The sequence below is a fragment of the Lates calcarifer genome, linkage group LG21 (genome assembly GCF_001640805.2).
Source record: "Lates calcarifer isolate ASB-BC8 linkage group LG21, TLL_Latcal_v3, whole genome shotgun sequence".
Lineage (NCBI taxonomy): Eukaryota > Metazoa > Chordata > Actinopteri > Centropomidae > Lates > Lates calcarifer.
Window position 1 is genome coordinate 19,937,778 of NC_066853.1, and position 14,914 is coordinate 19,952,691.

The 14,914-nt window shown below is 41.5% G+C and overlaps 1 protein-coding gene across 1 annotated transcript in view; it reads left to right on the plus strand.

Annotated features, from left to right (window-relative positions):
* nectin1b (nectin cell adhesion molecule 1b) overlaps positions 1 to 14,914 on the plus strand; it is a 75,067-nt gene that overhangs the window by 36,429 nt on the left and 23,724 nt on the right. The window contains exon 2 of the mRNA XM_018665509.2: positions 13,184 to 13,555. Coding sequence (XP_018521025.1) covers positions 13,184 to 13,555 — 372 coding nt within the window. The remainder of the gene's footprint in view (positions 1 to 13,183; positions 13,556 to 14,914) is intronic.

Genomic DNA, 14,914 nt, shown 5'->3' on the forward strand with positions numbered 1-14,914 from the left:
AAGGAATGTGTTTGATAATAGGGCTGCGGTATCATTTAAAATTCTACTGTCACATTCAGTAACAATACATACATTACTTTGAAAAATATAAATGTCTATTTCTTTGAAACCCATTCAATTAGACAAAAGACACCAACAATTGGCAAAATTACAATTTATATCAGTAAATATAGAATAGGCAACAAGACTTTAGAGTACACGGCACCACATCTCCCCCCTGTCCTTCTGACCTCCTCTGAAAACCAGCCCCTGAGAAAAAGGGGAAAAAAATGCATACATGAGAAAGGGCCAAAGATCAGCTGCAAATGGAGATGTGACCTAGCACTTCACCAACACCTTCACCCTCTCCTTCCGCAAACCCAGTTTCACACCTATCTGAATACGCTACAGGAGAAGTGTGAACTTGCTTGTATGACCCCACTGTTATGTTATGTCTTCATCAAATATCTAAATGTGGAAACACAAAAAGATGAAGCACTTGTGTGACTCTCCCAAGTAGTTTTATATTCTAATTGGTTATTTGGTGCAACAAGTCATTAACTCTATTGAGGCGTTTATATCTATTTTAATCAAACAAATTAACAGTTTTAGTCTTTTCATTCAGTAACAATGAAGTGAGAATAATGATTCTCTTCAGTGGGACGGATGGGAAAAGTGAAAATGTGCACCTCTGACACTTTGTTTGACAATGTCAAAATCTTTTTGTTATGTCTATTAAGTCAGTTTAGTCAGCTTCTTTATTTTCTCACGGCAAACAGAAACAAGATCACAAACCGTATTAATGTGATAATAACTGCAGCACAATGTGCCTCTGTGCTCAGCCGCTGAATCATATCAAGAAAGACCAGCTAGGTGACTGTGTGGGGGAGGGACTCAGAAACCTGTGAAAATAGAAGTACTCTGTAGATGAAAGTAGTGATGAGTGGTGTGTGGGACACAGTTTGAGATATCTTTTGGTGAAAGTCACCCATCCCTTGAAGTCTTATCCCATGGCTAAAGCTATGGTATTAGGTTTCATTTCATAGATTATTGTGAGATACAGTGTCAAAAGAAGAACATTTTCTCCTCTGTGGAGCTGTGAGTGAAAAGCCTACCAGAGTGGGATGAAATCAGTTAGGTATCCACAGGAGCAGGTATCTTAATTCTCTATCATCCAGACTCAGCTGAGGTAAATTGAAATGTCCATTTCTGGATTATGACTCCAGAGAGCATGGCCAGCTGTTGCAATTTGTGAAACCCTGGTTTTTTTAAAAGGAAACCGGTTGTAGCGCGCGAGAGAGAACGTGTGGCCGAGGCTCCATAAACTCTGTGATTCGGGTAACTTATTTGGAGAGGCTTCAAGTGAACTTCAAACATCTCCTTAATGATCTATAATCCTTTGGCAAATCTTCAGTGGGCAGCCGGGCTTTCAAAGTTATTTTTACCAGGATGTGGAAATCATGATGAAATTAAGTCTGAAGCTGAAAAGAATAAATAAATACATTGCAGTGTGTACTTGTCGCTCTACATTTTAATAAGAACATTTTTTCTTAGCTAAAACAAAAGCTAGCGGATGCTCATGCTTGTACAAAAATATTCTCTTACTGAGAGCAACTCATTCTCTTTTTGATATGACTCTAACAAAAGAAGAGGGAAGTAAAAAGAGGAAGAGGCAGGTGAAAGGTTCTTTGCAAGCCAAAGCAGCACTGTCAGAAAAAAAAGAGTCTATGTTGGGTCTTAATGGAGACATTGATCCTGCGCCAATGGAGGACACACCCAGTAGGGGACTGGCTCACAGCGAGGAGACAGGTGTTCGCTCGATATCTGTCCCACTTCTCTGACCTTAAAGCTTTTAATCAGCTCTGCCAGGGAGCTTGTCAATCCTGTCAAACAATGAGCAGCCCACAGTATAGACACAGTGAGGGAGGGCAACGTGAGGGTAGGAGCTCCAAATAATACTCCTGCAGCCCTGAGGAAAAAAAAAAAAAAAAAAAAAAGCCTGTACATGCAGTGTACAGCTATTTCGTCTGGGCTCCCACTGGACAGGCCCTGTCTTTGAGCCAGCTACAGCAGTAGTCTAAATCCTGTCAGCAGATTTCAAAGGCTATTAATGTCAAAGTGTCTGTGTTCACGTGAGTGATTTCATCTGGGATTGTGTGATAAAATTTGTTTATGGCTACTTTGGGGTGACTTCCATTCCATCTCAGAGAGAGAGACTCTGGCATCATGGGAGATGGTTCCCTCGCCTTCACAAAGTTAACGTGGCATGCTAATCACACCTTTTTTTCCCTTCCCGAAAAACAGCACATTTCTCCATTTGTTATTTTCATGAGTGAGTGACAGGGATTTCAATAGGGCTTAATTGAGTGGTTGAATCTCTGTGCAACTGCCTGCTTCACTTTCCCTGTTTCTGATCAATAGTAATACACTATCAAGATTTGTCATCTCCACTTTTTTCTTTGTTTCATCAGAACCCCCTGAGCCAGAACCTGTTCCATTCTTACAGGCTTATTTCAGTGTGTGTCCTTCTGCATTCTGAGTCCGAACTGGCATGCAGTGAAGTTTAACTACAGAATATCTTTTAACACGGAGGGTAATTATGGTGCGGGTTTGATTGCAGTTAATAGCACAAGCTGTCAGCGGAGCACTCACACAGCAGTCACACAGTTACAATTTGGCCACACTGAAATTACATTGCACCACAGAATTATCTCCCATCACTGGCAGATCTCTTCACCATTGTTCATTTTATCCCGAATGCATCTTAGTATTAAGTTTTAAACTTAGATGTTGAGATTCGTTGCAAATGATTGTTGATCCCACTGCTTGTAATCTGGGTGCATTTTTATTCAGCACTCTCTGGGGCTAAACATGTTTAATCCCACTCCTCGATTTTGAGAAGCAGCAGCAGCTACAAAGCCATGAGTTCATTTCCTGACATTTTTTTTTTTTTTTAATACTCCAAGCCCACAGCCCACCCACTGCGGTGTGTTTTCAGTTGAAACTGAGAGAAACCCAGAGAGTAGTTTTGTGATTTTTGATTCATATGATTGATTACCGCTCCTATTCTTTTTCCTTCCATACACATTTTAGGAGTGCCTGTCATGTTTTTTCTTGCAGTGTACATCTTTGAGAATGCACCAAATGGTTTTTGTGTCCTGGGTCTCTGTGTCAATACACATTGTTAGACATCTAACAACCAGTGGAGACTGGAGTAACTCATACCACCCGACTCAGCTTTCAGGCTGTTCCTTTCCCCTTTCTGTGGCTTTGTGGTTCCCTACTTAAGCCTCCATGCCAGTTGCTTTTCTCTTGAAAGACCAGTGCAAACTGTGCAGACATTAAGTGCTGTTATTTCTTGTCCTTCTAAAGCTCTCCATCTAATAATGTTGCAATATGAAAAATGACAGAGACAGATGCCTGAAAAATAACAGTCCAGAAAATTGCTTCACCTGATATTATTATCAAGTCTTAAACAATGGCTCAATTGACCAAAAATGTTTATTCTGTTGTTACTGTCAAGTAGGCATACAACAGTCATCAAAGAGAAATGGCTGCAGTGTCAGGATAAGCCAGGATCAGATATTTCACAATATCCCACATAGGCTTGATGTACTGAAAGATGCTGTACTGAGCTGTGAGAAAGTACTGTATATGGTGAAGCTCGGAGACCGGTGGGAAAGACAATACTCCAACACAGCTGGAAAGCACATGCAGCAGAATATGAACACGGTCCTGAGATGTGGTGAGCATTCCAACGGTTATATGTATGTGGAACATGGAGCCTTACTCTCCTTGGAAAGATAGGCTGTGGTCGTGGTTTAGGAAATGGTTCAGCCCTGGTCTCGGAGTTCTGCCGAGAACCGCTGGATTTCATAGAGGTTTATGATCAAAACACACATGAAAAAGGGGGAATTTGGCAGAATTCAGTGCTCCGTGTTCCCATGTAGCCATCCCCTGCCACATGTTAGCATCAATTTTGTCTTTTTGTTTACATATCATGCTTGCTGTTGATGCTTCTGCTATAACCTCTGTGATTTCTGAATCACTTTTCTCAGAGAATTCAGGGCAAAATGATCCTGAACAAAAAAGCCTGAAACCTTCTGACAGCATGCAGTGAATGCCTCAGTTACACTGCAGCAAGGAATGGCGATTAAAATTTACATGCATTACCAATGTGAAAATTATTTAAATAACAAGATAAGATAACATGTTCAAGGATAAACTAAGTGTAGCATATCTAACTTTATCAGCTTAAGTAACTGTGCACATTCATTCCTCCAGTGGGGAAAACAGGATACTAATCCATGCCTAAATGATGTGACTGCGGGGCAAAATTCATAATCGTGTTTATTTGCACTTAATTCCTTGTACACGTGCACAGAGATGACTGGTTCTATTGCAGTGGTTTAGACCATCAGAAGTGATATAAGGGCTGGTAATCAGCTAAAGATTTGCTATTGTGACAATACTTATTTTGAGCAAATGCACAGTATTTGTCACAGTCCCATGGTGATCATGACTCAGACACATACTAAGTGTGCTTGTTAATTGATAGCAGACTGGGGCTTCAGCCCACTGCCCTCTCCAGCTGGAGTGTGAATTCCCTCTCCTATATGTTAATGGATCTGCTGTATAAATGGCCTGTGCCAGAAATGCTGGAGAAAAATAGCTCGGTGCACCGTACCAACAAGCAGAGCTGTGTGCACATTGCCCCCGCTGTCCTGTTTATGTCCCAACCACAATTAGAGATGCACTTTGATGACAGCCAGCTCTTCTATTTTTTTTCCATGTCTTTAAAAATGCATGATATGCACAACATTAATTTCTTTCAAGAAATCTATGGAGGCCACTCCAATAACGCAGAGTGGAAATGTCTGAAAAAATCACAAGTGACTCTAATCAAATATTGATTGTTCGTTCTCTTTTCTTGGTTTAATAAGCCACTGGTCATGCAACAGTGCTTCTCTCCATGCTTATACTGGACCTATTTACCCCCAAATGCTTCCTCCCACCGGCATGCCTGTAAGATATCAGCTGGCCTTTGTATTAAAAAAAGACAGAAAAAACTTCACCAATAAAGGTCAACACAGGTCAGACGCCAAAAACAATATTCTTTGCTCTCACTGAGTATTTCTAAAGGTCACCTTGCTTGGAGTGTATAGATTTACACCCATATGATGTTGTTTTCACTGTGAATGCAGAAGGGCTCCACATCACATGTCCATTTCCTTCCTTATGCACAGCCAATAATTGATCATCCAGTTTCAGCTGAACAGTTGTTTGATTTTTGAAATCTTAATGTTTTATAATGTATCCAACACAAGTGCTTGGCATAATCTCATGAAAGTATTCAGTGTTTGTACTCTATGCAAGACTTATCTTTACTTGTGGACAATGGAACAGATGGTGTGAGAGAAGGATTTGTCATGCATGGTTGTCCAGGGCCAGACTCTTTCTCAGCACTTTTTGGCAGGACTTTATATGCGTTTCATGCTGTATTTGCTGAGTGCTTAGCAGAGGTATAGGGTACTGCTGTGGTGCTGGCTTGGACTGAGCCACCCTCATCCTATACATCCCACTCCAAGACCATTCTTGTAGATAATCCTGCGTGCTTCATTGTCTGATGCATATTCAGTGATGATGTTTGTGGTTCACACTTTGGGAAAAAAAAAAAAAAAACAAACAAAAAAAAATAATAATAATACTGACTCATGCGAGTAAAATGAGCAGCTGTCGCAACCAGTGGTGATTCATTCTTTTTAAAAATTATTCTGTGGATTATTTCTCCAATTATATATTTTTTTCTTTAAAATGTCAGAAAACATTGAATAATGTCCATTACAAGTTCCCTGAACCCAAAACTACTTTTATTCTAATTTTATTCAACTGACAGTCCCAAACCCTAAGATATCAAATGATATAAAATATTGGAAAGTAACAAGTCTTCACACTGTGGAGGTGGACCAGCATATGTTGTTGATCACTTTCTTTCCATGATTTGACTGTTTTAGCAAAATATGTATGCAAGTTAAGCCTGCAGTCATCACCCACAACTGAGGACTTAGGTTTACCACTATATCTACACGTATTACTCATGTACTGTGTTCCTTCTACATGTCACATTAATGTAGAGCTGAAGTGATTTCCCTTGCACTATACCATAAAGAAGAATTTCAATCAGAGCCTCTCTGACCTTTGCCACAAGGACTGCATCCTAACCTAAAGGCATGAGGAGATGTATGCTCCTGCAGCAGTTGTGTTATTGTATTGCTGTGTTGACCGTATCAGAAGAAATGTGGACATAGCTGCTCTGTCACCCTGTGCTAATACGGAGATTTCCACGGGAGGTGTGTTGCCTGCAGCATCGTCTCTCCTCCACTTTAATATCCTGAGTGCTGTAATCTGCTCACCACGTCTGACCCACTGTGTGTCACTCTCACTGCTTACCCTCCCCCGTAACTCCCCAAAATCCTCTACATCACATTTATATAACCCCACCCCACCCCTTAACTCCTGCGAACTGTGAGCCTATACCTGTGCCGCCGTGGCTGGGCCTGTCTAAGACCATAATGCATCACTTTGCCACACGCCTGTGGCCCCCTTTTTATTTATTGATCATCTCTTTCCTATTAAGACATCCAACAGCTGCCCTCTTTTGAAAGCCCAGGGAAACTTTTGCATTATTGAAAAATAACCAGCACACATCATTGTGTGTGCGGAGCCCATTCTGTGGATGAGATGCTTTGTTGACTAATTGTCTGGTCTGTGTAAGTGCTCCCTAGTGTCTTGGCTTGAGATCTGTCTGATAAAGTGTATTATTATCTAGCTGTTATTGCTCTCACACCACAACACATTTCAGATACCACACTTTTAGGCACTCGCAATACCTGGACCCGTTCCCTGTGTTTCCCCCTCCAGTTTCAGTCAAACAAGCACAACTGTAATGCTTACAGTCATTCATTTACCAGGTAGGGGGACTCTCCGTCCCTTTCACTTGTACCCGGCCTTTTGTTTACTGACAGTTGCTCGCTATCTGGTATCAGTGGGTGATGTCATCCCGCCATTTGGTCAGGTAACGTCAGCGCTGTTTATTTTGTGTTGTAGAGCCGAAACCGTGGTGGCCTTGTTTAGTTAAGCTGCAGGGGGAGGGAGGAGGGTCAGAGCTCTCTGATACTGTGTTTACACTCAATACGTGCTCTGCTCTCTCTCTCTCTCTCTCTCTCCTCTCCTCTCTCTCTCTCTAGGGCAAAAGTCTTATTTTTGGCCCAGCTTTATTTGTCATTGCCGCGGTCAAAGACAACTAAAATCCCAGATTACTCCCAGCATATTTCCTATTAGAACAGAATAAAAAAGCATTAATTACAGTAAATCCACAGGCACTGTTACCCACTATATATATATATATATATATATATATATATATTATATATATAACTCAGAGAGGATAGTAAGAGGCTCCCTAAATGGGCACAATATACTCCACTGTGTCATCTGTGTTTGGTTCTTTGAAATTGTCTGATAACAAAATGGAGTAGCACTGTTTTCCAGTGTTTCATTCAAGGATGAATCATTATCCTGCTGAACTAAGATGAGAAGCTCTGTTGCAGGCGAACTGATGCATCCCCTTGACATTTCAAATGCCTTAAAGCTGCTCGAGGGGCGTGTGTGTGTGGGCTCGTGCTCTGAACCTCGTGTTGCCTCAGAAACAATGGATGTAGCTACATTAGGTGAGAATCGGTACGTACGGTTGACTGGCCGATGCTACGCTCTGCCAACCTGAAAGTTGTAATTTTAGAGCACACGATTACTGTGCTGTGCCGTGGCGCTCGGTCATTACGCTTCTCTCACCCCCTCCAAACAAACAGCCATTGGGAATAGTTAAAATGAAATGTGCAGCGCCTTTCGTGGAGCAATTCCAGATTGGGAAGTTGCCTAACATAATAAATATTCCCGATAATCATTAACATTTACAGCGCAGCAGATGTTACATTGTCCTCAATGAACGAGTGTGTTGTACAAAAGAGCATTTCAAATTTGAACCAGATAGTGGAAAATTAGGAACAGGTCTAGTAACCATCTGTTCCAGTGAGGTTTCACTTGCCTCTGCAGTTGAATGTTTGCTTGGGGAGACAGAGGGTAAAAAGTGTGACTTTGGCAGGTACGTCACTGTTTACCCAAGAGACCTGGCTGAAGCACCATCAAATAGTGTCTGAGTGTAGATTAAAACAAACTCTCAGACATACTGCTCCATCTCTGAAGCTGAATGGCTATGGTCAACCATTAACAACATTAAACACAGAATATAGCTGCTCCTGCTAAATGAAGTGCCCTATCTGGATGTATTAAAGCATCCATCACAGTGAAATAGCTCCTAGTTATCCCTGAGTGCAGCACCATAATTTATTTTATAAATCATTTTGAAACATACTTCTGTCTCTTGACAACATACTGTAAGCAGAATGCCACCGGTTCAGCTCTAAAATACTGGCTGACAAAAAAAAGAATAAAATTGTTCCACCAGGAGAATAAACAAGCAACTAATGGGTGGGTTTTCATGTGTGTGTGTGAGAAGATTTGGACTCCCCCTAAACACCCCATGTGTGGTCATGAATAAAGGAGCTCAGAGTGCCTGTGCCATTGCCGTGGGAACTGGGGCTACATTAAACAGTCATTATCCCAAGTGGCTCAAGCCATGTTTTATCTATCAGCATCCCACTTAAGTAACAATGGAGTAACCATATCAAGCACGAGGAGATGATGTGTCTTCATGTGATAAGCTTTAAAGCTGCACCCAGCAAGAAATGTATACCAAAATACGCCTGTTTCAGCTGCCTGAATCTGACTTAGTGTTGGGATTGGATAGAATTACTATAATGATATAAATACATAATATAAATATAATATAATATAATATAAATATGTAGCGAGTCTTTGGTCCAGTGAAAGTGGAAGCTCATCTTGATCCCCGCCCCCGAAAAAGCCACAAAAGCCAAAAGACGACATTTAGGTCCAAGAACAGTGCCGTTTAATGACATCACATTACACATTTTCTGGGTTTTGAAGTATTCCGACTTCAAACAGTGATGTCGAACTGCCATTTGGGACTGACAGTGTGCCAAGATGCCTGGTGCAGCTTTAAATAGAAGACATTAATGAGAGCCTCTTCTAAAATATGCATTCAGTCCTATTTAATCTTTGCCTTCCTCGCATTGCTGCAGTGAGAGGTGAATTATGCTGAACTTTATTTGACTCAGGCACAAATGGATATTTCTTGGATGAGCGTGGGCCACGTAATGGTAAACGAGCCAAAAATTGTCTTTTGAAATATTGTTGATTGTTGGCCAGTTCAGCTGAAAAAAAGACAATAGTGTTACATATCCATTACAAGATGAGCTGCCAAATAGCAGTTGTTTTATGGAAAATAAGCTTCCTCAGCTTTAGGGGATGACGCCCTGGTTTTCAATTTAGGATTTTATGGTGTTGTTATTGTTTTATATGTAGAGCAGTGTCTGATTTAATGTTCAGAGGAATGTTGTACAGATGGATAAATGTAGTGTATTTGTTGTTGAAACTTTCATTTGAATTTTCTTCCTCTGCACCACAGACAAGAAACAAATATTAAAAGTTAATGTCATGTTTCTCATTTTTTGATTTGTTATAGAGAGGAATCAAGCTTGTTTTTCATGTTCGTGTTTATTTTCCCACCTGGGAAATAAAATTTCTGATTGATTTAAAAACATTCACCCTGTCAGCTTTTGTGATCAGAACTCTTTGTGAAGAAGATTGCCCTGCAGTTCTGTATTTTCCTGGATATTGTCTACACTATAGGAAAGCCATTTGACTGAAGGCTGTTTTTTGGAGCAGCATGCCCCACGCATTGTCCAGTGCACCATATGCAAACAACAGAAAGCACATGCTTTTTCCTTGCTGCCTGGCAGGCCAGATCTTGTTACAGTTCTCTGTGAACAGCGCTGTGCCCAGGCCTTGGGAGTCTCTTGCTATCAGTCCAGGGCCAGACGGTACAGCAGCTGTTTTAATAGTGCCCCTTATGTCCCCCTTGATCCAAGTCAGCTCACCTGGTGTGAATCAAACCACTCTTCTTTTTTTTATATTCTGCCAGCATGGGCATACTTTCTGCTTTGTTTGTTTGTCCTATTGCTTTTCCTTCCAGAAATATGGCTCCTTTCTCCACTGGCAACTCTCAAGGCAGTGTCTAGCCTCAGGTGTATTAGAGCATGACTGTCCCCCCAGTCACCCTCTTGTCAGTGTGAGAACAAAGCAGCAGCAGCACAAGCAACAAGGCTGGCCAGCCTCAAACCCGCCACACTCCTACAAATCTCCCTGAAGCTCCGCCTTCCTCTTTGTCTCCCTCTCCCTCTCTCGACAGATCTGCATCTGCACTACTTTGTCTATCTCTTCATTTATTTATTTATTTATTTAACCCCCTGTTTTCCTCCTCTGTTTCTGTACCACAGGCTCTCCTAACCCTCATAAAATCTACCTTCTTAATGCCCCTTTCGTGCTCTTTTCTTCTATGGCCTTGCCGCTCTGTGGTGTAGTCTGTAATTACAGCTTCACTGTGTGCTCAGCCAAGGACTGCTCCAGTCCTTGAGTGAAAGGGGTCCCCGTGGGTGCCCCTGGTCCTTCACTGAGGGGATTTGGGTTCTGCGGCTGTGTAATTATGCCTATTCCTCTGGTTTCCATCTGCGTGAGCTGCTGTTTATTTGGTTCAATCTGAGTGGGGAGCATCAGACTCAAAGGAGGAAGGGGAGAGCGAGGGAGGGGCTGCAGCTTTCCATAAAGCCAGCCCCTGCCAGTATTGTTTTAGCATTCAAGTGGGTGAGGTCTGCCCAGGTACATATTTATGAGATTTTACAACCCCACCCTGCCCCCTCCTCTGCACACACAGTGCCCCACTTCTCTCCAACTTAAGATTAAACTTTAACTAGTGTTGTCACACAGTAAATTGTGTTTGCTATTTCAAAAAAATATCATACTATACCTGCCACAACTGGTAATCTAAGCTGTGATAAAATGGAGTAAAGCATTGCCCTGAGGTGCACAAGGACACAGGTGTTTCTCAGGGTACAGATGACAAGGTTGCCAGTCCTCCCTGTCAAACTGTATTAGTAAATCAATCTGTCATCTTCGGATCCTACAAGTTTAAATCTCTATAGAGAGGGTCTTGCTGATGTGGTCAGAAGGAAATGAAAAATGATGTGCACTCAGTAACTGCAAAAGGTTGTCACTTTGTTTTTTTATGTGATTTGATGTAGGCAGAAAAGGCTGTACTTGAGTGAAAGCATATAGCAATGGATAGAAATTGTCTCTCTCTCGTAATGCACTGCTTTCCAGCATGAGCCATTCAACCTGAGAGTTGTGCATCCGCTATGAAAGATGGAAAGAAATACATTGTTCATCTTAATGGTCTTCTAACCAGAGTCTGCACCATTTTCTTTCTTCATGTATGCATTGTGCCCAACTATCCTTCAGCTGACTACCTACAGTTTTTATACGAAAAAATCTTCATAACAATCTCTGTCGCTGCTTAGACAGTTTGACAGCCTGCACGCTCAGAACTCCCTCTCCTCGCCGCTTCAGATTCCTGTATAGTTGGAGATAGACTACATCAGATATTATATTCAGTGGGTGTATACATAAATGGATCTCTCTTATGTATTCTTAAACATTTTAAAGCCCCCTGTGGAAACTTTATCTCTGAACGCAGGGATTATTCATCACTGCGATGCAGTTACTCAGTGTTAAAGAGCTGCTCTGTTTGTGGTGCACGTGTGCAGGCCCCAGTCCTCCACTTGAGGCCACAACATATTTTCTCTCTGTTTATGACTTGATTCACTGGTGGCTTTATGAGTCCAGTGTGATTAACGGAGGAATTTCAGTCTTTCTTCCTGTGGGTCTTCACCTATCCATAGGAGATAATTATAGCTACTCGCTGGTTGTAAATACAAGCCCAGGCAGGGGTTGTCGGACCAGGAAATGGGACATAATCAACCTTCACCTGGAAAGGAACATAAATCAGAACCTGAGATAACAAAGATGTGTCAAAGACAACAGGATGCAGGGGCCCTGCAGCAGCTCAATGACACATCTGTTCAGGCTGCAGTCGTTTCAGACCTCAGCTCAGGCGTAAATGAAAGTTGTTGTTGTTGTTGTTTTTCTGCACTTAAGACTCAGATTGAAGGAACAAAGAAGAACAGGAGCAGGAAGCGTTGTAGATAAAAGAAGAGCTGCAACAATTATTTTAATACTGTTCTATCGGTTTACTTTTTTTAGTGAATCAATTAATAGTCTGTAAAATGTCAGAAAATAGTGCTAAATGCTCATCTCAATTTCACAGAGGCAACAAGGAAGCAACATCAAGGTGTTTTTTTGTTTTTTTTAAACTGCCTAAAATAGAGAGAAGGGAATTGACACTTCAGTTTAGCGTGAGGTCAATATAAGCATGAAAGACTAAACCACAGGCAAGTTTACAGAAGGTCTGTATTTGCTAATTGACTTTTTTGCCACCAAACCCCTCACAGGTTTAGGTAGTTGGGAGAGGGGCATAATTACTGTTTTTTAATTATTTTCTTTTCTTTTTTTTTAATACAGCTAATGTGTGTGTTCTCATTGTTTTGAGTGCTTACACAGGACTCCTCATTGTTTCTTTTAATAGGAGCTCCAGGCAGTCATTGAAGTATTTGTGTGTAAAAAAGTAATTAAAATTACAATGGACTAGCCACTGTGTTGCTGGGTAGGTGGAGGGGAGCAAAGCAGACGATGACTTGGCTCCAGCTCACTGCCCTTGTACTCATTCATTAGTGATGCATTGGTTCTTGCTCGGCCCTCCCATCTCATCAGAAACAGTACCCTTGTGGACAAAGACAGGGTTGTATAGATGTGCCCATTATGTTAATAACAACTCCCCCAGCTTTTACTCACAACCACCATGTACTGACTTTTTACACTGATGTATAGGGAGCCAACTGGGCTTCTGTAGCATAAGCGGAGTGTGTGGCTGAATCCATGAGTTTGACTGCGAGTGTTGCGTGCATGTACTACCTAGGAGGCTGAATTGACTCCTTGACTTTCAGTGCATGTACTTGCTATTGAATGGAGCGCTTTGCTTGGCCTTGGACACTTGTTAATCGTAATTAAATGTTGTTTTTTTTTTTTCCCTCTCTGTGTTTCTTACTTCTAGCTGGCAATGGACAGATGGTACAGATGGACCCCAGTAAATCTGGCTTCGTGGGTTCACAGGTGGAACTGCGCTGCATTTTCATCAACAGTAACCCGCCAGTCAAGATCTCTCAAGTCACCTGGCAGAAGCTCCTCAATGGCACTAAACAGAACGTGGCCATAGCCAACCCGGCCCTTGGCGTATCCGTCCTGCCGCCCTTCAAGGAGCGGGTCAGCTTCAAGCAGGCAGCGGTTCGTCATCGTACACCCTCGCTGGAAGACACCACCATCGTGTTCTCCAACCTGCAGTTGTCTGATGAAGCTGCCTACATCTGCGAGTATACCACATTTCCTGCAGGCAATCGAGAGAACATGGTCAACCTCACTGTATTTGGTAAGAACCAGTAGAAAAATTGTGAAATGTTACATAGCATGTTTTTGGCCCAAATATAAATGTTCACCTCATTAAATCAGGAAGTTACCATCTTTTCAAGCTTTACAAGTTACATCAAGTAGTCATTTGCCTATGAAAACCATGTTTCGCCAAAAGATCACATTTTCATGAGCTAAGGAAACACTCCTTTTTTTCTTTTTTGCTTTGTGACAATGAATTTGCCCCATAATTCAGTTGGATTTTATACTCTGTATTTATCTGAAGAAGCAGTTTTTTTTCAGTCCACAAAGGGAATTTTTTGTCCTTCCCTTTGTCTGGAAAATTTGAAACCACCAAATGTGGTTTTCACTGGGCAGAGATGCAGAAAGAAACAGGATGACTGCATGGAATCAGAAAATGAATCAACATTCAGTGCCACAATGTGATGACTTTGGTGCCCAGGATTATATGCCTTGTTCAGTAATTTGTTATTTTAAGTTTCTGCATGTTGTCTGCATGCAACGATGGATTGTGTAATTGTTGCAATGAATCAAGATTGTGTAAACATATTTTGAGCCAAGATAATGGAGCAAAATATCAGATTCTATCAGGTTTTTCATCTTAAAATCAGTTAAGGAGCAATTTCCTTGAACGTGTTACCACTGGCCTGATGAGTAGTCAGAGGGATGTAACTGTCACCCAAATTTGGTTTCTCCTTGACTGTAGGCAGAAAAGAACATTATTCTGAATCAGATAACACAGAGTCAAACTGGTGTCTTCCCTTTTCTGTGAGAGGCTAAGAAAAAATACTTTAACAGCTCTGCTCTTCACTGTTTCATTGCCACAGGCTTTATTGTAAAGAAGGTTGAAGTCCTTTAAAACCAGGTCTTTCTCTGTTTTCTAAAGCTCTTGCTATGAGAATTTGGTTTATAGTTAAAACTGGAGTGATTGGTGACCTTATGGTTGAGTCTACAAGGCTCCCGTTCCAAGGCAGACCTTGACGTTGGGTATACATGTTCGGTGTTGAAATGGAAATCATTTTGGATTCATGATGTGATGATTGGGGTGACATGTCATTTAACACTAACATTCCCAGTCTGGCCCATATGGCTTTTATAAAATAGGAAGCCGCCGCAGAGAGCAGTCAATAAAAATGGCAGGTGAGACAGAAATCAATAAGGCCACTTCAGAGTGTGTAATTTGGTTTGAATAATCTCATCTTGAGGAAGAAAGCAGGGTCTAAGATGTAGTTTATCTTGGAAAGAGACAGCTTTGAAAAGGTTGTGCACTGACTCTGATTAGAGATCTAATTAGAAATTAAGTGTTGGTGTGTTTTCCATTAAGTCCCCATAAAGAAAAAGCACTTGGCTTAAGTAGTCC